Here is an 18,397-nt window from a genome sequence, read left to right on the forward strand (position 1 = left end):
AAAAACGAATGCAATGTTTGTAAAATGTATCATATAGAGGTCAAGTACCTCGATTTTGATATATTAACACTCTCTCTCTCTCTCAGGAAAAAAAACCCTATCTAAACTTGGTCGCCGCCAGCCATATTTCTCCTCCTCCGGCCGTCGGTTTTTGCCGGCGGTCCGGAGGATCTCCCTTCCTCACCCTATATCCTTTGTTTTTTAATCTTTGTTTCTTCTTACTTTCATTCGCTTCGTGTTATTCCTGTTAGATCTCCGTTTTCAATTCATGTGTATCAATGTCGTTGCGGCTATTCGTGTTAGATCTCCGTTTTCAATTCGTGTGTATCAATGTCGGTGCGGTTATGCTGGATCTTATCTCGTGTTTTCCGGCGCAGATCTGGAGGTTTGCGAAGGATGGCTTTTGTTTCGCCGGAGGTTTGTGGATGCCGGTGGTTTTGTTTTCGTTTCTCCGCCGCCGGCAGGTACGGATCTCGTCCTCCAACGTCTTTCTTCTACTCTTGACTTCAGATCAGTATAGATTCTTATATTTGGGTCGAGCTTGAGTTTCGATGAATGCTTAGAAGTCGTGAGCATCTGTTTCGTTTGTGGTGTTCAATTATTGGAGGTTATTTTTTGTTAATCATATTGACATGATTCGTTATCACCTCTCGATTTGATTGTGTGTTATCGGAGTTGAGTTTAGATTTTCGTGGGTTTCGCGGTGTGGTTTTCCGGTCGTGTCACTACTCCGTTTTCATGCTTTCTTTCGGGTGCTTGCCCTGAAGTGGTAATGTGTTATGTTTTTGGTTAACAAGGCAGTTTCCTTTGATGATTGGCTCGTTCGTTTGGAGTAGCCTTTTTGTTAGGATTCGTGTCTCAGTGTGAGTTTTAGAATCGTTGTTGTTTGTAGGTTTTCAACTGAGATTGCCATGTTTAGATCGTGTTAGTTGATTTGTGTTGGAGTCATTACATTGTAGAAGGTTCGGCGGAGGTCGTGTTATATAATCCACTTTTGTAATTCCTAGCATCTTGCTAGTTTTATTAATATTAATATAATTGTATTGCCTTAAAAAAAAAAGGTCAAGTACCTCGCGATGTAACTAAATGTAATGTATTCGTCTAGATGGATTAGGACGGGTCTCTTACAGTATGTCATTGTTAGGAGTATTTAGTCATGAGTTTAGTCCTGAAAAGAAAGTGAGATGTAAGTAATGATGTAATGCTGAATGGTTGGCTAGTCATGTAAAAAATTCTGGAGTACTCTTATAACATTGTCGTGGACTACACATACTACGTATTTTTTTAAGGAGTAATAAAAGTATTTAATTAGGCACAAAATTATCAACGAACACAAAAACGAAAATAGTTTCGTATCTGTTTTTATATCTCTTTCTTCTTCGACGCAATAGATCCCCAAAATCAAGGAATTAATTAAAATCATAACCTTCCAGTTTTAATCCTCTAATTATATGAAACGTTTTACGTATCATCTTCGTGTTCCATGATATTTTATTAATATTATTTTAATTTAACTACGATCTCCGATTTTGTAATTTTCCGGCCGATCAATTATGTTGTCGTTACAAACAGATCAACGTCAAGTTCAGCAACAACAATTTCAGCAGCAGCAGCAGCAGCCACAACAGTTGTTTCAGCAAGCTGCTAGGGTTTCGTTTAATAATGGCGATCATAATCGCGAATCTTCATTTATTTTGTCAACAGAAATTGATCCGTCATCGTCAAATGTTAATTTGAATTTACCTCAAGGAGTTGATATTCGTGAAGGTTTAATTTTGTTTTTGTTAGTTATTTGGTGTAATTTTTATGTGTTCTTTGGATGTTATTTATGTTTTAGGGTTTTAAAATTTGAGAGTTGAAGTACTTGACTTTTTAAGTTTAAGTTGAAGTCACTGATGATCTAAATTTGTACTTAATTATCTTTCAGCTGATGAAGATGTGCTCATGTCCCTTGCGCATCAGAAATATAAGTCTGGAGACTTTAGACAGGCATTAGATCATAGCAAGGCAGTTTATGATCGAAATCCGTTGCGAACAGATAACCTTCTTCTCTTAGGAGCAATATATTATCAGGTTGGGCTTATGTAATATATTACCGAGTACAAGTTTGTTGCTTTCTTGTTTATAAATGTGCATGGTTCTCAAAGAAGACCTTTTTATTGTTTCAGCTACATGACTTTGATATGTGCATTGCAAAGAATGAAGAAGCCCTCCGGATTGATCGAAGTTTCGCTGAGTGCTACGGGAATATGGCAAATGCCTGGAAGGTTGTAGCTTGTTATTGATAATTGTGTTTCTGGTCTCTTTGTCCCTTGTTTATATATCCTTAAGTACCGTATAACATTGTCAATGCATTTTTTCTTGTACAGGAGAAGGGGAACATTGATGTTGCAATCCGCTATTATTTAATTGCAATAGAGGTATGTGGACATTCTAGTATGCTATTATGTTAGTTAAAGTGTTGAATTCAGTCTGCCATGAGCGTCAGACTAACCCTTCATGTTAGTTAAAGTGTTGATTATGTTCTTGCTTGTGTTGTTATGTTCCGCCTCTTTTTGTTACATCCACTCACTTCAAGTATGATTCATGCAGCTTCTTCCGAATTTTGCGGATGCATGGTCAAACTTGGGAAGTGCTTATATGCGGAAAGGAAGGGTAGCTGAAGCTACTCAATGCTGTCGCCAAGCTCTTTCTTTAAACCCTCGTTTGGTTAGATTTCTACCCATCTTTATTTGTAATTATCGTTAAATGTTTTCTAAACAATAGTTTTTGTATCTGTTTATATGTAGGTTGATGCTCACAGCAATCTTGGGAACTTGATGAAGGCTCAAGGATTAGTGCAAGATGTAAGACTTCTTAGCCAACGTGTTATCTCATAGATGTAACAAAATTTAATATACTTGAAACAGGTCATTTATTAATGTTTCATATTTGAATGTTTAAATTTTCAAGTTATCAGGATACAACCGGTGCATTACATGATTATAAGGATTCATTTTGTAGCTACTAGCAAAGTTTGAGAACTTATATTTTGACAGGCATACAATTGCTACGTGGAGGCTCTCCGTATCCAACCAACTTTTGCCATTGCTTGGTCTAACCTTGCTGGACTTTTCATGGAGTCGGGTGACCTTAATAGGGCACTCCAGTATTACAAGGTATATATAAATGTTGGTGCTTATAAATGGTCTGTCATCATATAAGTATGTTATTATGTAAACTAACCAGTGTGTAGAAATGGTATGCAATGTGTATTTTGGTTAAATTTACTCTTAATGTGGCCATGGACATTGCAGGAGGCTGTCAAGCTGAAACCAACATTTTCTGATGCCTATTTGAACTTGGGAAATGTGTACAAGGTGAAGCTTCTCATGTTCTTCTGGTAAATTTTGGTAAATCTTAATACATTGACAAATTTGGTTAAGGTTTTCGTTGCACCTTTTAGGCTTCGGGAATGGCTCCAGAAGCTATTGTATGTTATCAGCGTGCTCTTCAGTCCAAACCAGACTATGCCATGGCTTTTGGTGAGTATTACCATAGCATGCGTGTGTGAATATATATATATATATACGTATACACATATATACGTATACACATATATACGTATACACATATATACGTATACACATATATATGTATACACATATATATATATATGTATATGTATATATGTATATACATATATATGTATATGTATATATGTATATGTATATATGTATATATATATATATGTATATATATATATATATATATATATATATATATATATTATACATGAATGACAAGTCACACTATCAACATGTTTCAGGCAATTTAGCTAGCATATATTATGAACAAGGTAATTTGGAGATGGCAATTAGCCATTATAGGCAGGCTATCGCTCGCGATCCTGGATTTTTGGAAGCATACAATAATTTGGTATGTTTAATTCTGTAACATATTTTTTTCGTCCTCATGGTTTATATTCTATTAATTGACTTCAATGCTTTATCTTTGTGCGCTAGGGAAATTCACTCAAGGATGCAGGAAAAGTTGAAGAAGCAATCCATTGCTACCGTGTAGGTTATCTTATTGGTTTGCATTTAGTTTTCGTTTAAAACTTTTTATTTAACTTGGTTGTGACTAGAATTATGTTTTGCAATCTAGCAATGCCTGTCTCTACAACCTAGCCATCCGCAGGCTCTCACTAATCTAGGAAACATATACATGGAATGGTACGTGTTTAGATACAAGATTAGTAATTTATGTTTATACAAGTTAAGAGTCATGAAAAAATCTTGTTTAGATAGAGAAGCTATATGTGTTAAATAGTCCTAAAGAGAAGTTTCTGATATTTAGGAATATGATGCCGGCTGCTGCACAATGTTACAAAGCAACTTTAACTGTAACAACAGGATTGTCTGCTCCTTTTAACAATCTTGCAATCATATACAAGCAGCAGGTAACAATATATCTCAATTCTTTCCCCATAATTGTTTTGGTTTAGTCTCTTTACATGCTAACAAATGTGGTTTCATATGAAATAAGTTTCATTACTACTGATACTAAATGACTAATATGATGATAAATAGGGTAATTATGGGGATGCTATATCTTGCTATAATGAAGTTCTTCGTATTGATCCATTGGCGGCTGATGGTCTTGTTAATCGTGGAAACACTTTCAAGGAGATTGGGAGAGTTAGTGAAGCTATTCAAGACTACTCGCATGCTATTGTTATACGCCCAAACATGGCTGAAGCTCATGCAAATCTGGCTTCAGCTTATAAAGACAGGTACTTTTAGTTTGTTATGTTTATGTGTGGACGTGTTAAATTGGTTATGGTCGTTTTCGGACGAGTTTTAATTCCCGGACTTGTGTTTTGTAGCGGACATGTAGAAGCAGCTATTAAAAGCTATAGGCAAGCATTGGCCATACGTCCTGATTTTCCGGAAGCAACTTGTAATCTACTGCACACTTTACAGGTATATCTTCAAATGACTGATTCTGTGTAACTAAGTTGTTAACATTTAAGGGTGAGTTGTCAGATAAAGTCTAGTTTTCATTAGAGTTTGAACTTTGAACCTCTAGTCTATTAATAGGTATTCATTTATTAGTAAATAAAACCAGGAGTGACCTTTACATTTTATAAATGATATGAAGTGTGCGACTTGAAAGGCATGTTTACCAAGGGAATTCCTCATCATAATGTTAATGTAGAATGTGTAAACTTTGAAGATTGGTCTCCTTTTCTGTACTATATGAAGCCTTTTTGTCTCATCTATATGTTCCTTGAAATGGAAAGAAGTGTTTGGTAGGTTCATTATATGATTAAATTATGATTTGCAGTTTATTTACTTAGGTGTAGTGTATAATAGCCATCTTAATAGGGTTGTATGATCTATTATTCTTTATTCGTTTGAGAAGCAATCTTCAACTAGGTTTGTTTCTATACCACATTACTAGTTCGTTTGACAGTTTCTGACACGTTTGATTTCTTTCGTTAGTGTGTATGCGACTGGGATGACAGGAAAAGGATGTTCATTGAAGTTGAAAGCATACTTCAGAGACAGATTCAGGTTTAAACCTTATTGCTTGTAATTATTTTTTTTTTATTTTTTATTTTTTCAAACTCACAATTTTAACAATTTGTCCATCTTATAACTTATTCTAATGCACTAATTATTTCCATATAGACCTCTACAATTCCTAGTGTGCAGCCTTTTCATGCAATTGCATATCCTCTTGATCCAATGCTTGCACTTGAAATCAGGTACGTTTCTAGTCAACGTGTATCGTAATCATGAATACGTTAATATGTTAATTAACTTTTCTTTTTTCCGTTTTGTATTTGTAGTCGCAAGTATGCTGCACATTGTTCTGTCGTTGCAAGTCGTTTTGGTCTTCCGGCTTTTAACCATCCTCTTCCATTACCGATAAAGAGTACAAGGGGTAACAAACGGCTGAAAATCGGGTAAATATAATAATAATGTATACACTTTTATGTGTACTTTTTTTATTCATGTTTTCTCTTGTTATGTGGATTCGGTTATTAGGGTGTGGCTAACACAATTGCTGCTTGTGTTTCGTGTAGATATGTCAGCAGTGATTTTGGAAACCACCCACTGTCACATTTGATGGGTTCAATATTTGGCATGCATAACAGAGAAAATGTCGAGGTTTGTTGGCTTAAAACTTTAATTTAATGGTGTTATATTTTTAGATCTTGGTTAGTTCTGGTTTGAAACTAAACATGTTTGATTGTAGGTGTTTTGTTATGCGTTGAGTCCGAATGATGGGACTGAATGGAGGCTCCGTATCCAGTCAGAAGCAGAACATTTTAAGGATGTGTCAGCAATGACGTCTGATACGATCGCGAGGCTGATAAATGAGGATCAGATACAAATACTTATTAACCTTAATGGTTATACCAAGGTACGGTTTTCCTTTTTCTTATTGGTTTATGTGCTTAGCTCTATATTGTAGATTGCAACCTTTATCCTTAAGTTATCTTACGTTTTATATTGATATTGTAGGGGGCTAGAAATGAAATATTTGCTCTGCAACCCGCGCCAATTCAGGTCTCATATATGGGATTTCCTGGTACAACTGGTGCTAACTACATACAGTATCTTGTCACTGATGAAGTAAGGCACTTTGTTACCTTTTTTCTTTTTGTTTTTTCTTTTTGAAAGGCAAATATACTTTTCTTTTAGTTCATTTCTTCTTCTGTGTGCATTGAAATGTCTGAATTACAAATGCAGTTTGTCTCTCCAACTCGATTTGCTCATATTTACTCTGAGAAGCTCGTTCATCTCCCTCATTGTTATTTTGTGAATGACTATAAGCAGGTATCCTTCTCAGTTTAAAGTTTCCATCATTTAATGAGAATGCTTGTGTATTCAAACTACTAATATTGTTAACGGTTGGCTACAGAGAAATCTGGATGTATTGGATCCAAGTTGTAAGCCGAAGCGGTCAGCTTATGGATTGCCAGAGAACAAATTTATTTTTGGCTGTTTCAATCAGCTTTACAAAATGGATCCCGAAATTTTTATCACTTGGTAAGATATTGATACGTGGTTTCACTGCAGTTGTCATTTCTTATTTGGTCATTGTGTCACTTTACACTTCTAACATGACATTTTTAGGTGCAATATCTTGAAACGTGTTCCCAATAGTGCACTTTGGCTTCTGAGATTCCCAGCTGCTGGTGAAATGAGGCTTCGTGCTTGTATGTGATTTTTTTTTTTTTTATCAATATACTGTTATTTGTCTGTATACAACTTGTTTTAAAATTTCATTCTAGACCTTATTATTTGTTGAAACTCCAGTGGCCAAGTTTTATTACTTGACTAACGTTACATCATATGCTTTTATAGATGCTGCTGCACAGGGTGTGCAGCCGGACCAGATTATATTCACTGATGTTGCTATGAAGAATGAACACATCAGACGCAGTTCTTTGGCAGATCTTTGCCTTGATACGTATGTTATGTTCCAAGACGGTTTTTGTTTTATTTTTGTTTCAGTTTTGATTTGTGTTAACTCTGTATTGTTTTCGAGTAGGCCATTATGCAATGCACATACAACAGGCACAGATGTTCTTTGGGCGGGTTTGCCAATGGTGACCCTTCCCCTTGAGAAGATGGCGACTAGAGTTGCTGGTTCTCTTTGTCTAGCCACCGGAGTTGGTGAAGAGATGATTGTTAACAGGTTGGTATTCGTCTTACACTTTAAAATATACGAGTTACAGTGTATAACCCTTGCTTTCATTCTTTGTCTGATCTCTTCTTCACAGACTTGTATAATTAACCGTTGCTCTCAATCGATAATCCTATTTGATTAGTTTATCATTCTGCTAATCTGAGCTCTACAACTTGTGATCAAATGTATTTTTTTTTTGCTATGTAGTATGAAAGAGTATGAAGATAGGGCAGTGTATCTAGCTTTAAACCGTCCAAAGCTTCAAGAGCTGACAAACAAACTCAAGTCAGCCCGTCTCAGTTGTCCACTATTTGATACATCTCGCTGGGTAAGTTCACCTCGTGCCATTTAGTTTCTTTATAGTCTTAATGCTATTGGTCCGCGTACCTTGTACGAAAGATATAATGTTCTTTATACTATAGTTCAGACTTTTTTCATACCCGGTATATATGTATTGGATTCTGAATATTGTAGGTGAAAAATCTGGAAAGGTCTTACTTTAAGATGTGGAGTCTGCACTGCTCGGGGCAACAACCTCAGCACTTTAAAGTGAATGAGAATGATATTGAGTATCCATATGATCATTAGTTTTAGGTCAGACTGAGATGAGATCCAGGGTTGATGAGTTGGAATATTATAATGTAAATTATTACTCCGTAATATTATTATAATACCGTGATTGTTTGGGATGATATGGAGACACCTAGTATCTAAAATTGGTTTGTAGTAGGAGGCAGGAGGAGGTGTATGAGATGAGTTACTAATACATCTCTTATGATTATCAATATATTAATGTTCCTATACCCCTTTGTTTGTGTGTCGAACTTCAGTGTTGGATGCACTACTTTTTATCTGATACTAGGTTGTTTTCTGGTAAGAATGCTTTGTTTGTGACTACTTGTGAGTGTGAATGGTTCATTTGGGTGCACATGCGTTATTCAGGGGCTGTTAATTTAAACATTGATTGATGAGCTTCATTGACTAGCAGGATTATTTGCACAACAAAAATGGGTATTTACTTGGCCTTAAGATGATGTTGCATGTGTAAAAACCCTTTTTTCCATTTTTATAAGCTTTCGATACACATTGGAAGTCAAGTTTTATAAATAGAATAATTTCATTCAGATAACATTCACACTTGTTGCATAACTATTCATTATTTTTTTTTGGTAACATTGAATATTATAACCTCGGTTCCACTTATTTATCAATTAGAGTCCTAACTTGGATCACTACTAGAGATATGTACGATTTATGCGTAAGTTTAAAGCCTTAGTGATGGTCGTGTCTCTTCCGTGCAAAACACTACCCACCAACACACACGTTTTATTTTAGATAGCTATCAAATAATAATAATAATAATTGAGTTCGATATATTAACGCATCCCGAACCTCTATCTATATGTATTATTAATTAATGATTCAAAACATCGGAAGTTGTAAACACCTGAAAGCACCTATTTTTAAAAAAAATCTAGTTTACATTCATATTTATATTGCCAAAAGCGTATGACCATCATACAAACATGAGTTCACAACTAAACTTCCAGATTTCATACAAGCATATTGTAGGCCACAATAACACATAATTAATCATGACATAAAAACACATAGACCATATAATTGAGCTCGGTTGTGGGTTTAATTTTTTTTTCAACCGATTTTTAAATCAACGATTCCAGTTAAATGCGTGTTTTTTTATACAAATTTGAGCCTTGCTTACACCTCTATAGTATAACATCAAAAGCCCGTGTCATCTACTTTTTTCTTGTTAGGCCCATTGATAACTGACAAGAAGTTCATAGTGATCCATTACATATGCGAATAACGAACCCGTTATTTTATTCGGATCCGGTCGGGTATTCTCTTAAGTTTGAATAACAAGTTTTCAGAATAAAATATTTCAATTTTTAGTCTTGGACAGAGGCAAGTTAAACAATGGCGACCAAAGTACTGATGGTAACACAATCCTTCATACTGATTAGGGTTTTCAACTTATTACAGCAATTAATTTCATTTCATTTTACTTATTAATGTTAAAAATTAATTAGTATTATCGGTTTAAATTATTAATTAGGTTGCAGAGAAGCCGAGTATTGCTCTTTCAATTGCTACAGCACTCTCCGGTGGCCGAGTAACTCTTTTATCCAGCTTTTTTATATTCTACATATAATTTTAATTTGATTATTGTGTAACATTTACTATGTGTTAAATTTGATGTTGTGATTTCTGTAGTTTATTGTTTAATTAGTTAAAGTGGCTAGATGCATCTTCTTTTGTGTATTGTATATGAATGTAACTATACAGTTTATTAAATTTTGTTAATTAGTATAAGTGTGATAGTTGAAGTTATTAAATGAATGTAACTAATACTAGAACAGATACGGTTGTGTCACTATTAAATAGTGGTTAGCGTTGTAAGATTACAACTAATGTGATGATGGATAATGTGGTACACCATGTTACCAACGGATCTTCGGTCCAGCGGTACCGCGGTTACACTTGTGTACTCGCAGGGCTAGAGGTCTCGGGTTCGAACCTCGTCACCCGCTCTAGGAATTGAAATATATTCCTTGAAGGTGGCCCAAAGGGAAGGTTTTACCGACCCGCTCCGGGACTAAGGTTCGGCCTGCCTGCCCCTCGGGATGGTTTAAGGGTCGGATCCTCAGAGTGTGGTTCGGGTTTCCTGCCCGAAAGCGCGTGTGTGTGTGCAAATGATGAGTGTCGTTGAAATAAATGATACGCTGATGCAAGCTTGCCTTTCAAAAAAAAAATGTGGTACACCATGTTATGTCAACAAATCCATACTGTTCAGCTTCATTGTTGATTTTGGCTGTTTTGAATGATAATGACAACTTAAGGGCTGTAAGGGTGTATTTTCATGCATAAGATGATGATATTTTATGGTTAGATGTTTGTATCTTAAAGACTGCCATTAGCAAAAACTTTTCATATTAAATGATAATAATTTGTGGGAACGCTTGGTACTGTTACCTATAATTGCTGAAATTTATTGGAAATAATTCAGGTGATGATTACCTGTGGGTTAAAAGATTTTGTATTTGTCATTGTTCGTTTACTCCCGATTTGCTAATTGTATTGTTTTTTAATAGGAGCTTTCGGATATATTACGGAGTACTATTTATCTTATGTTTTGATGCTGTTACTTACTTATTTGTACTTTTCAGATTATGATATATGCAAATTAATATTGCAGATGTCATCACGAAGAGGTAGTACCGAGGTGCATGAGTTTGACGGGACATTTTTAGGATATCGAGTACAGTATAGAGTGACATCAGTTATTGGTCATGTTTTCAGGTTTCCTTCTAAAAGCACCATAGAATAATGTATTAGTTATTGCTATAATGTTAAAACCTTGTATACGATTTTAAAGGTTTTTGATGGTTGTGTGTAAACTGTTTTTTGTGTTTGTTTGTTTGTTTAGTGTAGATTTTCCACCTGCCTATCAAGACTGGGCAGCTACTGACCCTCTTACTCTTTTTCAAGCTCCAGTTCTCAAGTCGGAATCGAACCCGAAGGTACTGCTTGCTTGTTGTTGTCAGTATTCATCAATCGTGTGATCAAATTCAACTGTGGATCTAATTTAAAAGTTTTATCGTAAATAAGGCTCATATTCGTCAACATCTAAACCGGGAGGCTCGTGGTTGTGGAGATCTAGTACTATGGTTGGACTGTGATCGTGAAGGAGAAAATATATGCTTTGAAGGTACATGTTTTGCATCTTGAATGGCTGTGGAATTAATCCTATAACTTATTTGCAACTTCATTATTTAAAATGAGCAAAAATCAATTGTATGGTAAGTTAGATTTTTGGGTGAGGAACAAAAATATTTTACTCTTTGTCGATGGGTACTACTCGGTCGGGACTTTAGGGAGTATTCGGAAACTCGGGGAGTACTGGGATGTTGACCAAGTTTGACTTTGACTGATTTTTGACCGTGTTTTGACCTATTTTTTGAGTAATTCCGATTTTGACTGAGTTTTGACCGAGTACTTCCGGAATTGCAAAAACCGAGTACTCGCCGAGTTATTCCGAGTTCTGCAACGTTGCTCTTTGTTTAGTTTAAGATGTTGAGAAACCCTTCTTGAGTAGCATTAATATTTTAGTTTCATCATTTGTTTAATATATGCATTTTCAGTTATCGAGTGCACTGGATTTCATGCCAATGATGGTAGAAGAGTTCATCGTGCACGGTTTTCTTCTGTGACAGAGAAAGACATTAATCAGGCAATGAAAAATCTTGTTCAGCCTAACAAAGATGAGTCATTGGCGGTTGATGCACGTCAGGAAATTGATCTGAAAGTTGGAGTTGCGTTTACACGATTTCAGACTTCTTACTTCCAGGGAAAATATGGAAATCTGGATGCTAGAGTTATCTCGTAGGTTCCTTTTTTTATGTCATCATTTTATTTCTACAAAAGGTAGCAATTTCGACCCATGTACTTATATATGGGTCGATGTGGGCTAAGTTTTATTTCAGACTTCAATATAAGTAGATTATATGTTTAATTAAGCATATAATCTAGTTTTATCGAAGTCTGATCTCATACTTCATTTTCATGAAATTCAAATACATCTCATGAAACGTTTATTTGAAGTAAAAAGCGCTTAAAACTCTCCTAGTGTGTTGCTTATAAATGCGTAATATATCTTTGATGTCTTATATTTTCAGATATGGCCCATGTCAAACTCCTACCCTTGGATTTTGTGTTCAGCGATACCTTCAAATTACTACTTTCAAGCCAGAAAAATTCTGGGTCGTGTTTCCTTACATAATAAAGAATGGTCATGAGCTAAAGCTGGAGTGGGATCGTAATAGATTGTTTGATTATGATGTGAGATCTTCACTGACCTTTGTTGACTTTGGTTATATCCCCATACTTTTGCTTCTGAGTTTACAACCCCGAACAGGTGGCTGAGATGTTTCAGAAGTTGATACTTGAAGATGCAGTGGTAAAAGTTACAGGTATTTCAGAAAAACAAGATTCCAAAGGTCGCCCTTCTGGTCTTAATACGGTGAATCTTTTGAAGGTCAGGAAACATATGGTTTGATAATTTATTTTCGCTTTTGCATAATACTTTTTGGATGAATCTACCTAAAATGATTCCTGTTGTCTTTAATATTGTTAAAATATAATACCATTGTTTGCTTATCCTTTACCAAACCAGGTTGCTTCTAGTGCCCTAGGGTTTGGACCTCATTTGGCCATGCAATTGGCCGAGCGCTTGTATACCCAAGGTTTTATCAGGTACCCCTCTCATTTGTTAGAAAAACAGAATAGTAAGTACATTTTCTCAAGTTTCACCCGCATGTGAGGTTTACAGATGTTATGCGTTTTGATAGTGTCTGTTTTGAGGGTTTTTAGCTATGGGATTGGGTTTAAGGAATGTGTTTGTTTTGAAAGTTTATGTTTAAAATTTAGGAATCAGTACAAAACTAAAGGTTTCACAAAACCCATGTACATTGATGAGTTTTGCTAGTTTTAATAAATTTGGATGGGCTTATATCATTCTTCTCTTTATCTTCCATTTTCCTTTCAGAAATCTAAAAACTAATTAAACAGTGACAGCTATTATTAATTATAAATAGTTTTCTTCCAAATAACTAGATCTTTCCTTTTCCTCTTTCGAACATATACTCATTCTCAAACCTAAGTTCAAAATAAACACACCCTTATTCATTTCCTTAATTCATTCATCTTTTAATAGTGCTCATTTCTTATCAAACTAAATCAACATTTTTTTTTTTGCCTTCCGTTAAAATTGATGCTCCAGTTATCCGCGTACAGAAAGTACCGCATACCCGTCGTCATTTGACTTCAAAGGAACTCTCGGGGCTTTAGCGAGTACTCCAGTATGGGGTAGTTACGTGCAGACGTTGTTGACCAACGGTTATCAAAAGCCCCGATCAGGAAGCGATGTAGGTGACCACCCGCCAATAACTCCTATGCGGTCAGCAAGTGAAGATATGTTAGGTGGTGATGCTTGGAGACTTTATCAATATGTCTGTCAGCATTTTATTGGTACTCTGTCTCCTGACTGTAAATATGTAAGGTAACATATGCATTCCTTTTGGTCATTTTTACTACAAATTATGTATTCCCTTACAGTAACTCTATTATTTTGAAAACCTCAAACTACAAATTTGTAGATACTACTTTTCCTTCACTTTCCACAGTAGCGTTTATCTAATTTCAAAAGCAAAATATTTGATTTTCTGTCGAGCTAATGTGTTTCTCTGAAATCTAACACAATTGTATGTAGCATACCAGTGAAAAAGCTTAATTTTACAGTGCGGGTATAATTTTTATGTTGATAGGACAAAAGTTGATTTTTCTGTTGGTGGAGAAATCTTTCATTGTGTTGGGCAGCACGTTACGGTGAAAGGATTTACGGCAATAATGCCATGGTTGGCAGTGACTGAGAAAAATCTACCTCAGTTTACTGAAGGTGAAAGGATAGAGATTCTAAAAGTTGAGCTATATGAGGTAATTTTACCATGTTTCTTTTCTTTTTTCATCTTTCAACTTTTTTGCTAATGACTCACCTTTTTTGCTTTCATCACGCTCCAAAGTTTTGATATTTATAATCTACATGATTCTTTTTACATTAGTATTTTGGTTCGAGCAAATGAAATTCTTTGCGTGTAGTGTCCCTCTTATCAACGGGATTGAGTACGGTTCTTGTCTTAGTATGTAGCACACATGCCAGCTAACCAGAGTTACCATAAATTTAAAATTAGAACTCGTTTGATGGGTTGTATTCTGTATCTAATGGATAAACTTTTAAGTTGTTTGAAATTTGAAACGGGGCAAATGATTTCTTCAGGTTAAAAGTGACCCAAATTTGTTTCAAATGTAACAGCCTACTAAACTTTTTTTTTTTTTTTTTACCGAAAACTAGATTTTTATTTTGATAATACACTTATTCTGACTTGTTACTAAACCTGACTGACCTAATCATGGTGCTACCTTTTTATTTTGAGTAGCGGTTTATGCCAGTTTGTAACTGTCTGTGAATTTAACAGGGTAAAACTGCTCCTCCAGATTACCTGTCCGAGAGTGAGCTGATATCTCTAATGGAAAAACATGGAATTGGAACGGATGCCTCAATTCCTGTGCACATCAACAACATTAGCGAACGCAATTATGTAAAGGTATGTTAACTCTTTACACATGTATTTGTTCTTGGTGTACATAGAATTAGCAGAGATGACAATTTTGACCCATTTACTTTATGTCAGTCAATTTGGGTTAGATAATCTACCTATAAGTCAATAACTGGTGGTCCAGGTAAAATTTTTAATAACAATATAAAATAGTTTTTATTTTATTTGGATTAAGAAAAAGTAGTTGTTAGGGAATATGGATCAATTCATTTCTTTTGCCATATTTAACCCCTTAATTGTGTATAAAAAGTTAAAAATTTTCAAAAGTTGGTGTTTTGAGTCAACTTACTTGATGTGACTCGTACCAAAGAGTTACCCATTTGAACCAATCTGATTTTTAATGACATATGTTGATATGTTGATTCATGTTATAATTTGGTAATACCAAAACTGTATGATTACAAAAACAAATGCAACTTTCTTTGTAAGATGCATTAGTATCTATGAACATTAATAATACGAAAAACAAAACTAGTCGAAGATTATCAAAAGAAAAAAATGAATATTGCATACATTGAAAAGGTCCAATAATAATACTCCGACATAAATATTAATAATACGAAAAATAATTAGTCACTATCATACAAAAACACATATTGGATAAACCAAAAAAATGCCCAAAAATAAGCTGGCAAAGGGAATTGAACCCCTGCATGCGAGCTACACAAGGATCTTGTTTATATTCTTCCATTGAATATATATACATGTTTCTAGAATTAGAGGCCGCTAAGAAATGGTGGCCCTGTGCAGTCAGACATACTGCACAGGCTAAAGACGGGGCCTGGTTAATAACGGTGCATTATGTATTTTACCTTTATCTACAGGTAGAGGCTGGAAGAAGGTTGGTTCCAACAACTTTGGGTGTTAGTCTTATACGAGGCTATCAATGTATAGATCCGGATCTTTGTTTACCTGACATACGTAGTTTCATTGAGCATCAAATCACTCTTGTTTCTAAAGGTCAAGCTGATCATTCACTTGTTGTGCAACATGTACTTGAACAGTTCAAACAGAAATTCAATTACTTTGTCAAGCAGGTATGATACTCACCAAAATTATTCTATATCTAATATCTCGTATAAGGATTTAATTAGCTAAATCTGCTGTTTGGACTCACCAATGTCACCAGTTATAAAAGGTATTAATTTGGTTATTCTTGATTAATGATGGAACTATATACAGATTTTAAATATGGATGCATTGTTTGAAGCACAATTTTCTCCACTTTCGGATACTGGACGTGCACTAAGTAAATGTGGAAAATGCTTGAGATATATGAAGTACATCTCGATGCAACCATCACGTCTCTACTGTAATACATGTGAAGAAGTCTATTATGTTCCTCAAAAGGGCACAATCAAGGTACTCCATTTTCCATGATACAACGCGAAATGGAATTCTTATAAATATAATTCCGATTAACTAATCTTTTATTCTACCTGCTTGATATCAAACGTAACATGACTCAACCACCCATTCTTAAGTAAATTTGTTGAAATTGCAAGGTTGCAAAAATCGCTACTCGGAGAGTACTCTGTCGGGGCTTTTTAGGGAGTACCCGGCAACTTGGGGAGTTCTTGGATGTTGACCAACTTTGACTGAGTTTTGACCAATTTTGACTGATTTTCCGAGTAATTCCGAGTGTTGGCCAAGTTTTGACCAATTTTCCGAGTAATACCGAGTTGCAATAACTGAGTACTCGCTAGGAATTCCGAGTTTTGCAACATTGTGAAATTGTCACTCCTACTTTACTGTTTCTTTTATATGCCTTTCATTAGTGTGTAACGTATAATTATCATTTTTTGTTATTTATTTATTTTTTGTCTGACAGCTGTACAAGGAGCTCACCTGCCCTCTAGACAACTTTGAGCTTTTACTCTTTTCATTGGCTGGACCAGATGGCAAGTCGTTCACACTTTGCCCTTATTGTTACAACAATCCTCCATTTGAAGGTATCGACACGTTATTCGGTGCACCCAAAACTGGCGGTTCAGCCAAGTTAGGAAAAGGAGTCGGCATGCCTTGCTTCCTCTGCCCGCACCCTACGTGTCGCCATTCTTTGATATCTCAAGGTGTTTGTGCCTGCCCCGAATGTGACGGAACCCTAGTCCTTGACCCGGTCAGCGCACCTAAATGGAGACTTTATTGTAACATGTGCAATTGTCTTATTTTACTTCCGGAAGGTGCTCATCGGATAAGTACGACAAAGGACAGATGTAGTGAATGCGAGTCCACTATAATAGAGGTGGACTTTAATAAGAAAGCGACACCGTTAAAAGATGGAGCTACGTTACATGTTGGATGTATTCTTTGTGATGAGTTGTTACATTCACTTGTTGAAATGAAGCATGGGAAGTCGTTTTTCAGACGTGGTGGAGGGAGAGGAAGGGGAAGGGGTAGGGGAAGAGGTCGAGGTAGAGGACGGGGACGAGGCGGTAGGAACCAAGATCCAAAAATGAGTTTTCGAGATTTTTAAACTCGTCACGGGTATTTTTGTCTTTGTTGGTTTTTCTTTTTGGTAGAACGTATGGGATGATAGGCTTTGTAAAAATTTCTAATGTTGATATCACTGTGTGCTGTTAATGAAGTTTGAATATGAGACTTCTTTTGGGAATCGAGACGACAACCATTAGGCTATCTTGTGATGGTTAGATGTGAGTCTTTAAGAAATTAATTGAATTATGTACTTCTCCTATGTTCAATGGAAATAACAGTTGTAGAAAGATGATCTTTGTATTTTTACATCATTTAAAAGAACACACAACAATTGGTTCCGAGATTTAGTAGAAGATATTGAATCACATTCCGCCTGTATTTATATGAGCTGTGAAAGAACTCATCTTGTTTATCAAGATCCATGAGGAACAACATGACAAGCTGCTTTTTAATCCATCAAAATCATCATTTGGAAAGGTTACCCTGTTCAATGACAACTCAGCTTTATACGAATACTTTACGACTGACATTGTTCTAGATCTTGCAAATGACTATCACAAATGCTTCTTCCATGGTGGAATCGAGCAGATGCTTCCATGAAGAACAATCCTTCTTTCTCTTGCTAGGTTCTTTCCATCTGCGACACTTGGTGCTTAAATATTCTCTAAATCACTTTTGTTCACGAGCAACATCCTCATCACTGTGGTAGTGTGGTATATGAATAAGCTGCATATATTTTCGATAACATGAGGTCTTTGAGGGTGTGCAAGATAGGTCATTAAACATGGTCTAAAATTTTAAAAGTGCCCAAGATTTTTACAAAACCGTTTTTATTTATTTATTTATTTATTTTTTTGCGAAAATAACGAATACTCATATAGAAACGAGGTCGTTTTCCAAATGAAAACGCCCTCAACTGGAAAATACAAAAGGACACGGGGAAAATGGGAAAACTCGCACCTAGTATGTAACCATCTAAATAATAACTATCTTCTATAAACGAGTCTCTCTAACATCTCGAAAAAACTACAAACAAACTAATCAAACAAAAACCGAGAATACCATGAATATACACGGAATGA

At 35.5% G+C, this 18,397-nt stretch overlaps 2 protein-coding genes across 3 annotated transcripts; both read left to right on the top strand.

Moving 5' to 3' along the window:
- The first annotated feature begins 1,316 nt into the window (after nucleotides 1–1,316).
- On the top strand, nucleotides 1,317–8,491 carry LOC139897585 (probable UDP-N-acetylglucosamine--peptide N-acetylglucosaminyltransferase SEC). The gene is made up of 28 exons (XM_071880280.1): nucleotides 1,317–1,767; nucleotides 1,928–2,073; nucleotides 2,169–2,267; nucleotides 2,370–2,420; nucleotides 2,593–2,709; nucleotides 2,790–2,846; nucleotides 3,039–3,158; nucleotides 3,297–3,359; nucleotides 3,446–3,524; nucleotides 3,809–3,918; nucleotides 4,005–4,058; nucleotides 4,147–4,214; nucleotides 4,339–4,441; nucleotides 4,572–4,774; nucleotides 4,868–4,964; nucleotides 5,487–5,558; nucleotides 5,676–5,752; nucleotides 5,837–5,953; nucleotides 6,074–6,158; nucleotides 6,247–6,414; nucleotides 6,516–6,626; nucleotides 6,744–6,830; nucleotides 6,916–7,043; nucleotides 7,131–7,213; nucleotides 7,362–7,467; nucleotides 7,549–7,695; nucleotides 7,894–8,014; nucleotides 8,161–8,491. The coding sequence occupies exons 1-28, from the start codon at nucleotides 1,554–1,556 to the stop codon at nucleotides 8,272–8,274; spliced, it is 2,997 nt and encodes a 998-aa protein (XP_071736381.1). The 5' UTR covers nucleotides 1,317–1,553; the 3' UTR covers nucleotides 8,275–8,491.
- Nucleotides 8,492–9,607: 1,116 nt separating this feature from the next.
- Nucleotides 9,608–17,651, top strand: LOC139897586 (DNA topoisomerase 3-beta). Of its 2 annotated transcripts, XM_071880281.1 has the most exons (15): nucleotides 9,608–9,645; nucleotides 9,764–9,820; nucleotides 10,904–11,007; nucleotides 11,135–11,228; nucleotides 11,317–11,416; nucleotides 11,850–12,090; nucleotides 12,384–12,546; nucleotides 12,623–12,742; nucleotides 12,881–12,960; nucleotides 13,487–13,765; nucleotides 14,031–14,199; nucleotides 14,739–14,867; nucleotides 15,704–15,916; nucleotides 16,062–16,241; nucleotides 16,711–17,651. In XM_071880281.1, the coding sequence occupies exons 1-15, from the start codon at nucleotides 9,625–9,627 to the stop codon at nucleotides 17,353–17,355; spliced, it is 2,595 nt and encodes an 864-aa protein (XP_071736382.1). In that variant the 5' UTR covers nucleotides 9,608–9,624; the 3' UTR covers nucleotides 17,356–17,651. The 2 variants fall into 2 exon arrangements, with proteins under 2 accessions (XP_071736382.1, XP_071736383.1); XM_071880282.1 differs by lacking the exons at nucleotides 9,608–9,645; nucleotides 9,764–9,820 and having other exon boundaries at nucleotides 11,140–11,228.
- Nucleotides 17,652–18,397: the final 746 nt, after the last annotated feature.

The sequence above is a fragment of the Rutidosis leptorrhynchoides genome, chromosome 3 (assembly GCF_046630445.1).
Source record: "Rutidosis leptorrhynchoides isolate AG116_Rl617_1_P2 chromosome 3, CSIRO_AGI_Rlap_v1, whole genome shotgun sequence".
Taxonomy (NCBI): Eukaryota; Viridiplantae; Streptophyta; class Magnoliopsida; order Asterales; family Asteraceae; genus Rutidosis; species Rutidosis leptorrhynchoides.

Coding starts and splice junctions, on each gene's coding strand:
- LOC139897586 (XM_071880281.1), top strand. CDS start 9,625: ATGGCGACCAAAGTACTGATG. Junction 11,417..11,849: donor AGAAAATATATGCTTTGAAG/GTACATGTTTTG, acceptor ATGCATTTTCAG/TTATCGAGTGCACTGGATTT. Junction 12,961..13,486: donor TATACCCAAGGTTTTATCAG/GTACCCCTCTCA, acceptor TTGATGCTCCAG/TTATCCGCGTACAGAAAGTA.
- LOC139897585 (XM_071880280.1), top strand. CDS start 1,554: ATGTTGTCGTTACAAACAGATCAACGTCAAGTTCAGCAACAACAATTT. Junction 5,753..5,836: donor ATGCTTGCACTTGAAATCAG/GTACGTTTCTAG, acceptor TTGTATTTGTAG/TCGCAAGTATGCTGCACATT. Junction 7,214..7,361: donor TGAAATGAGGCTTCGTGCTT/GTATGTGATTTT, acceptor ATGCTTTTATAG/ATGCTGCTGCACAGGGTGTG.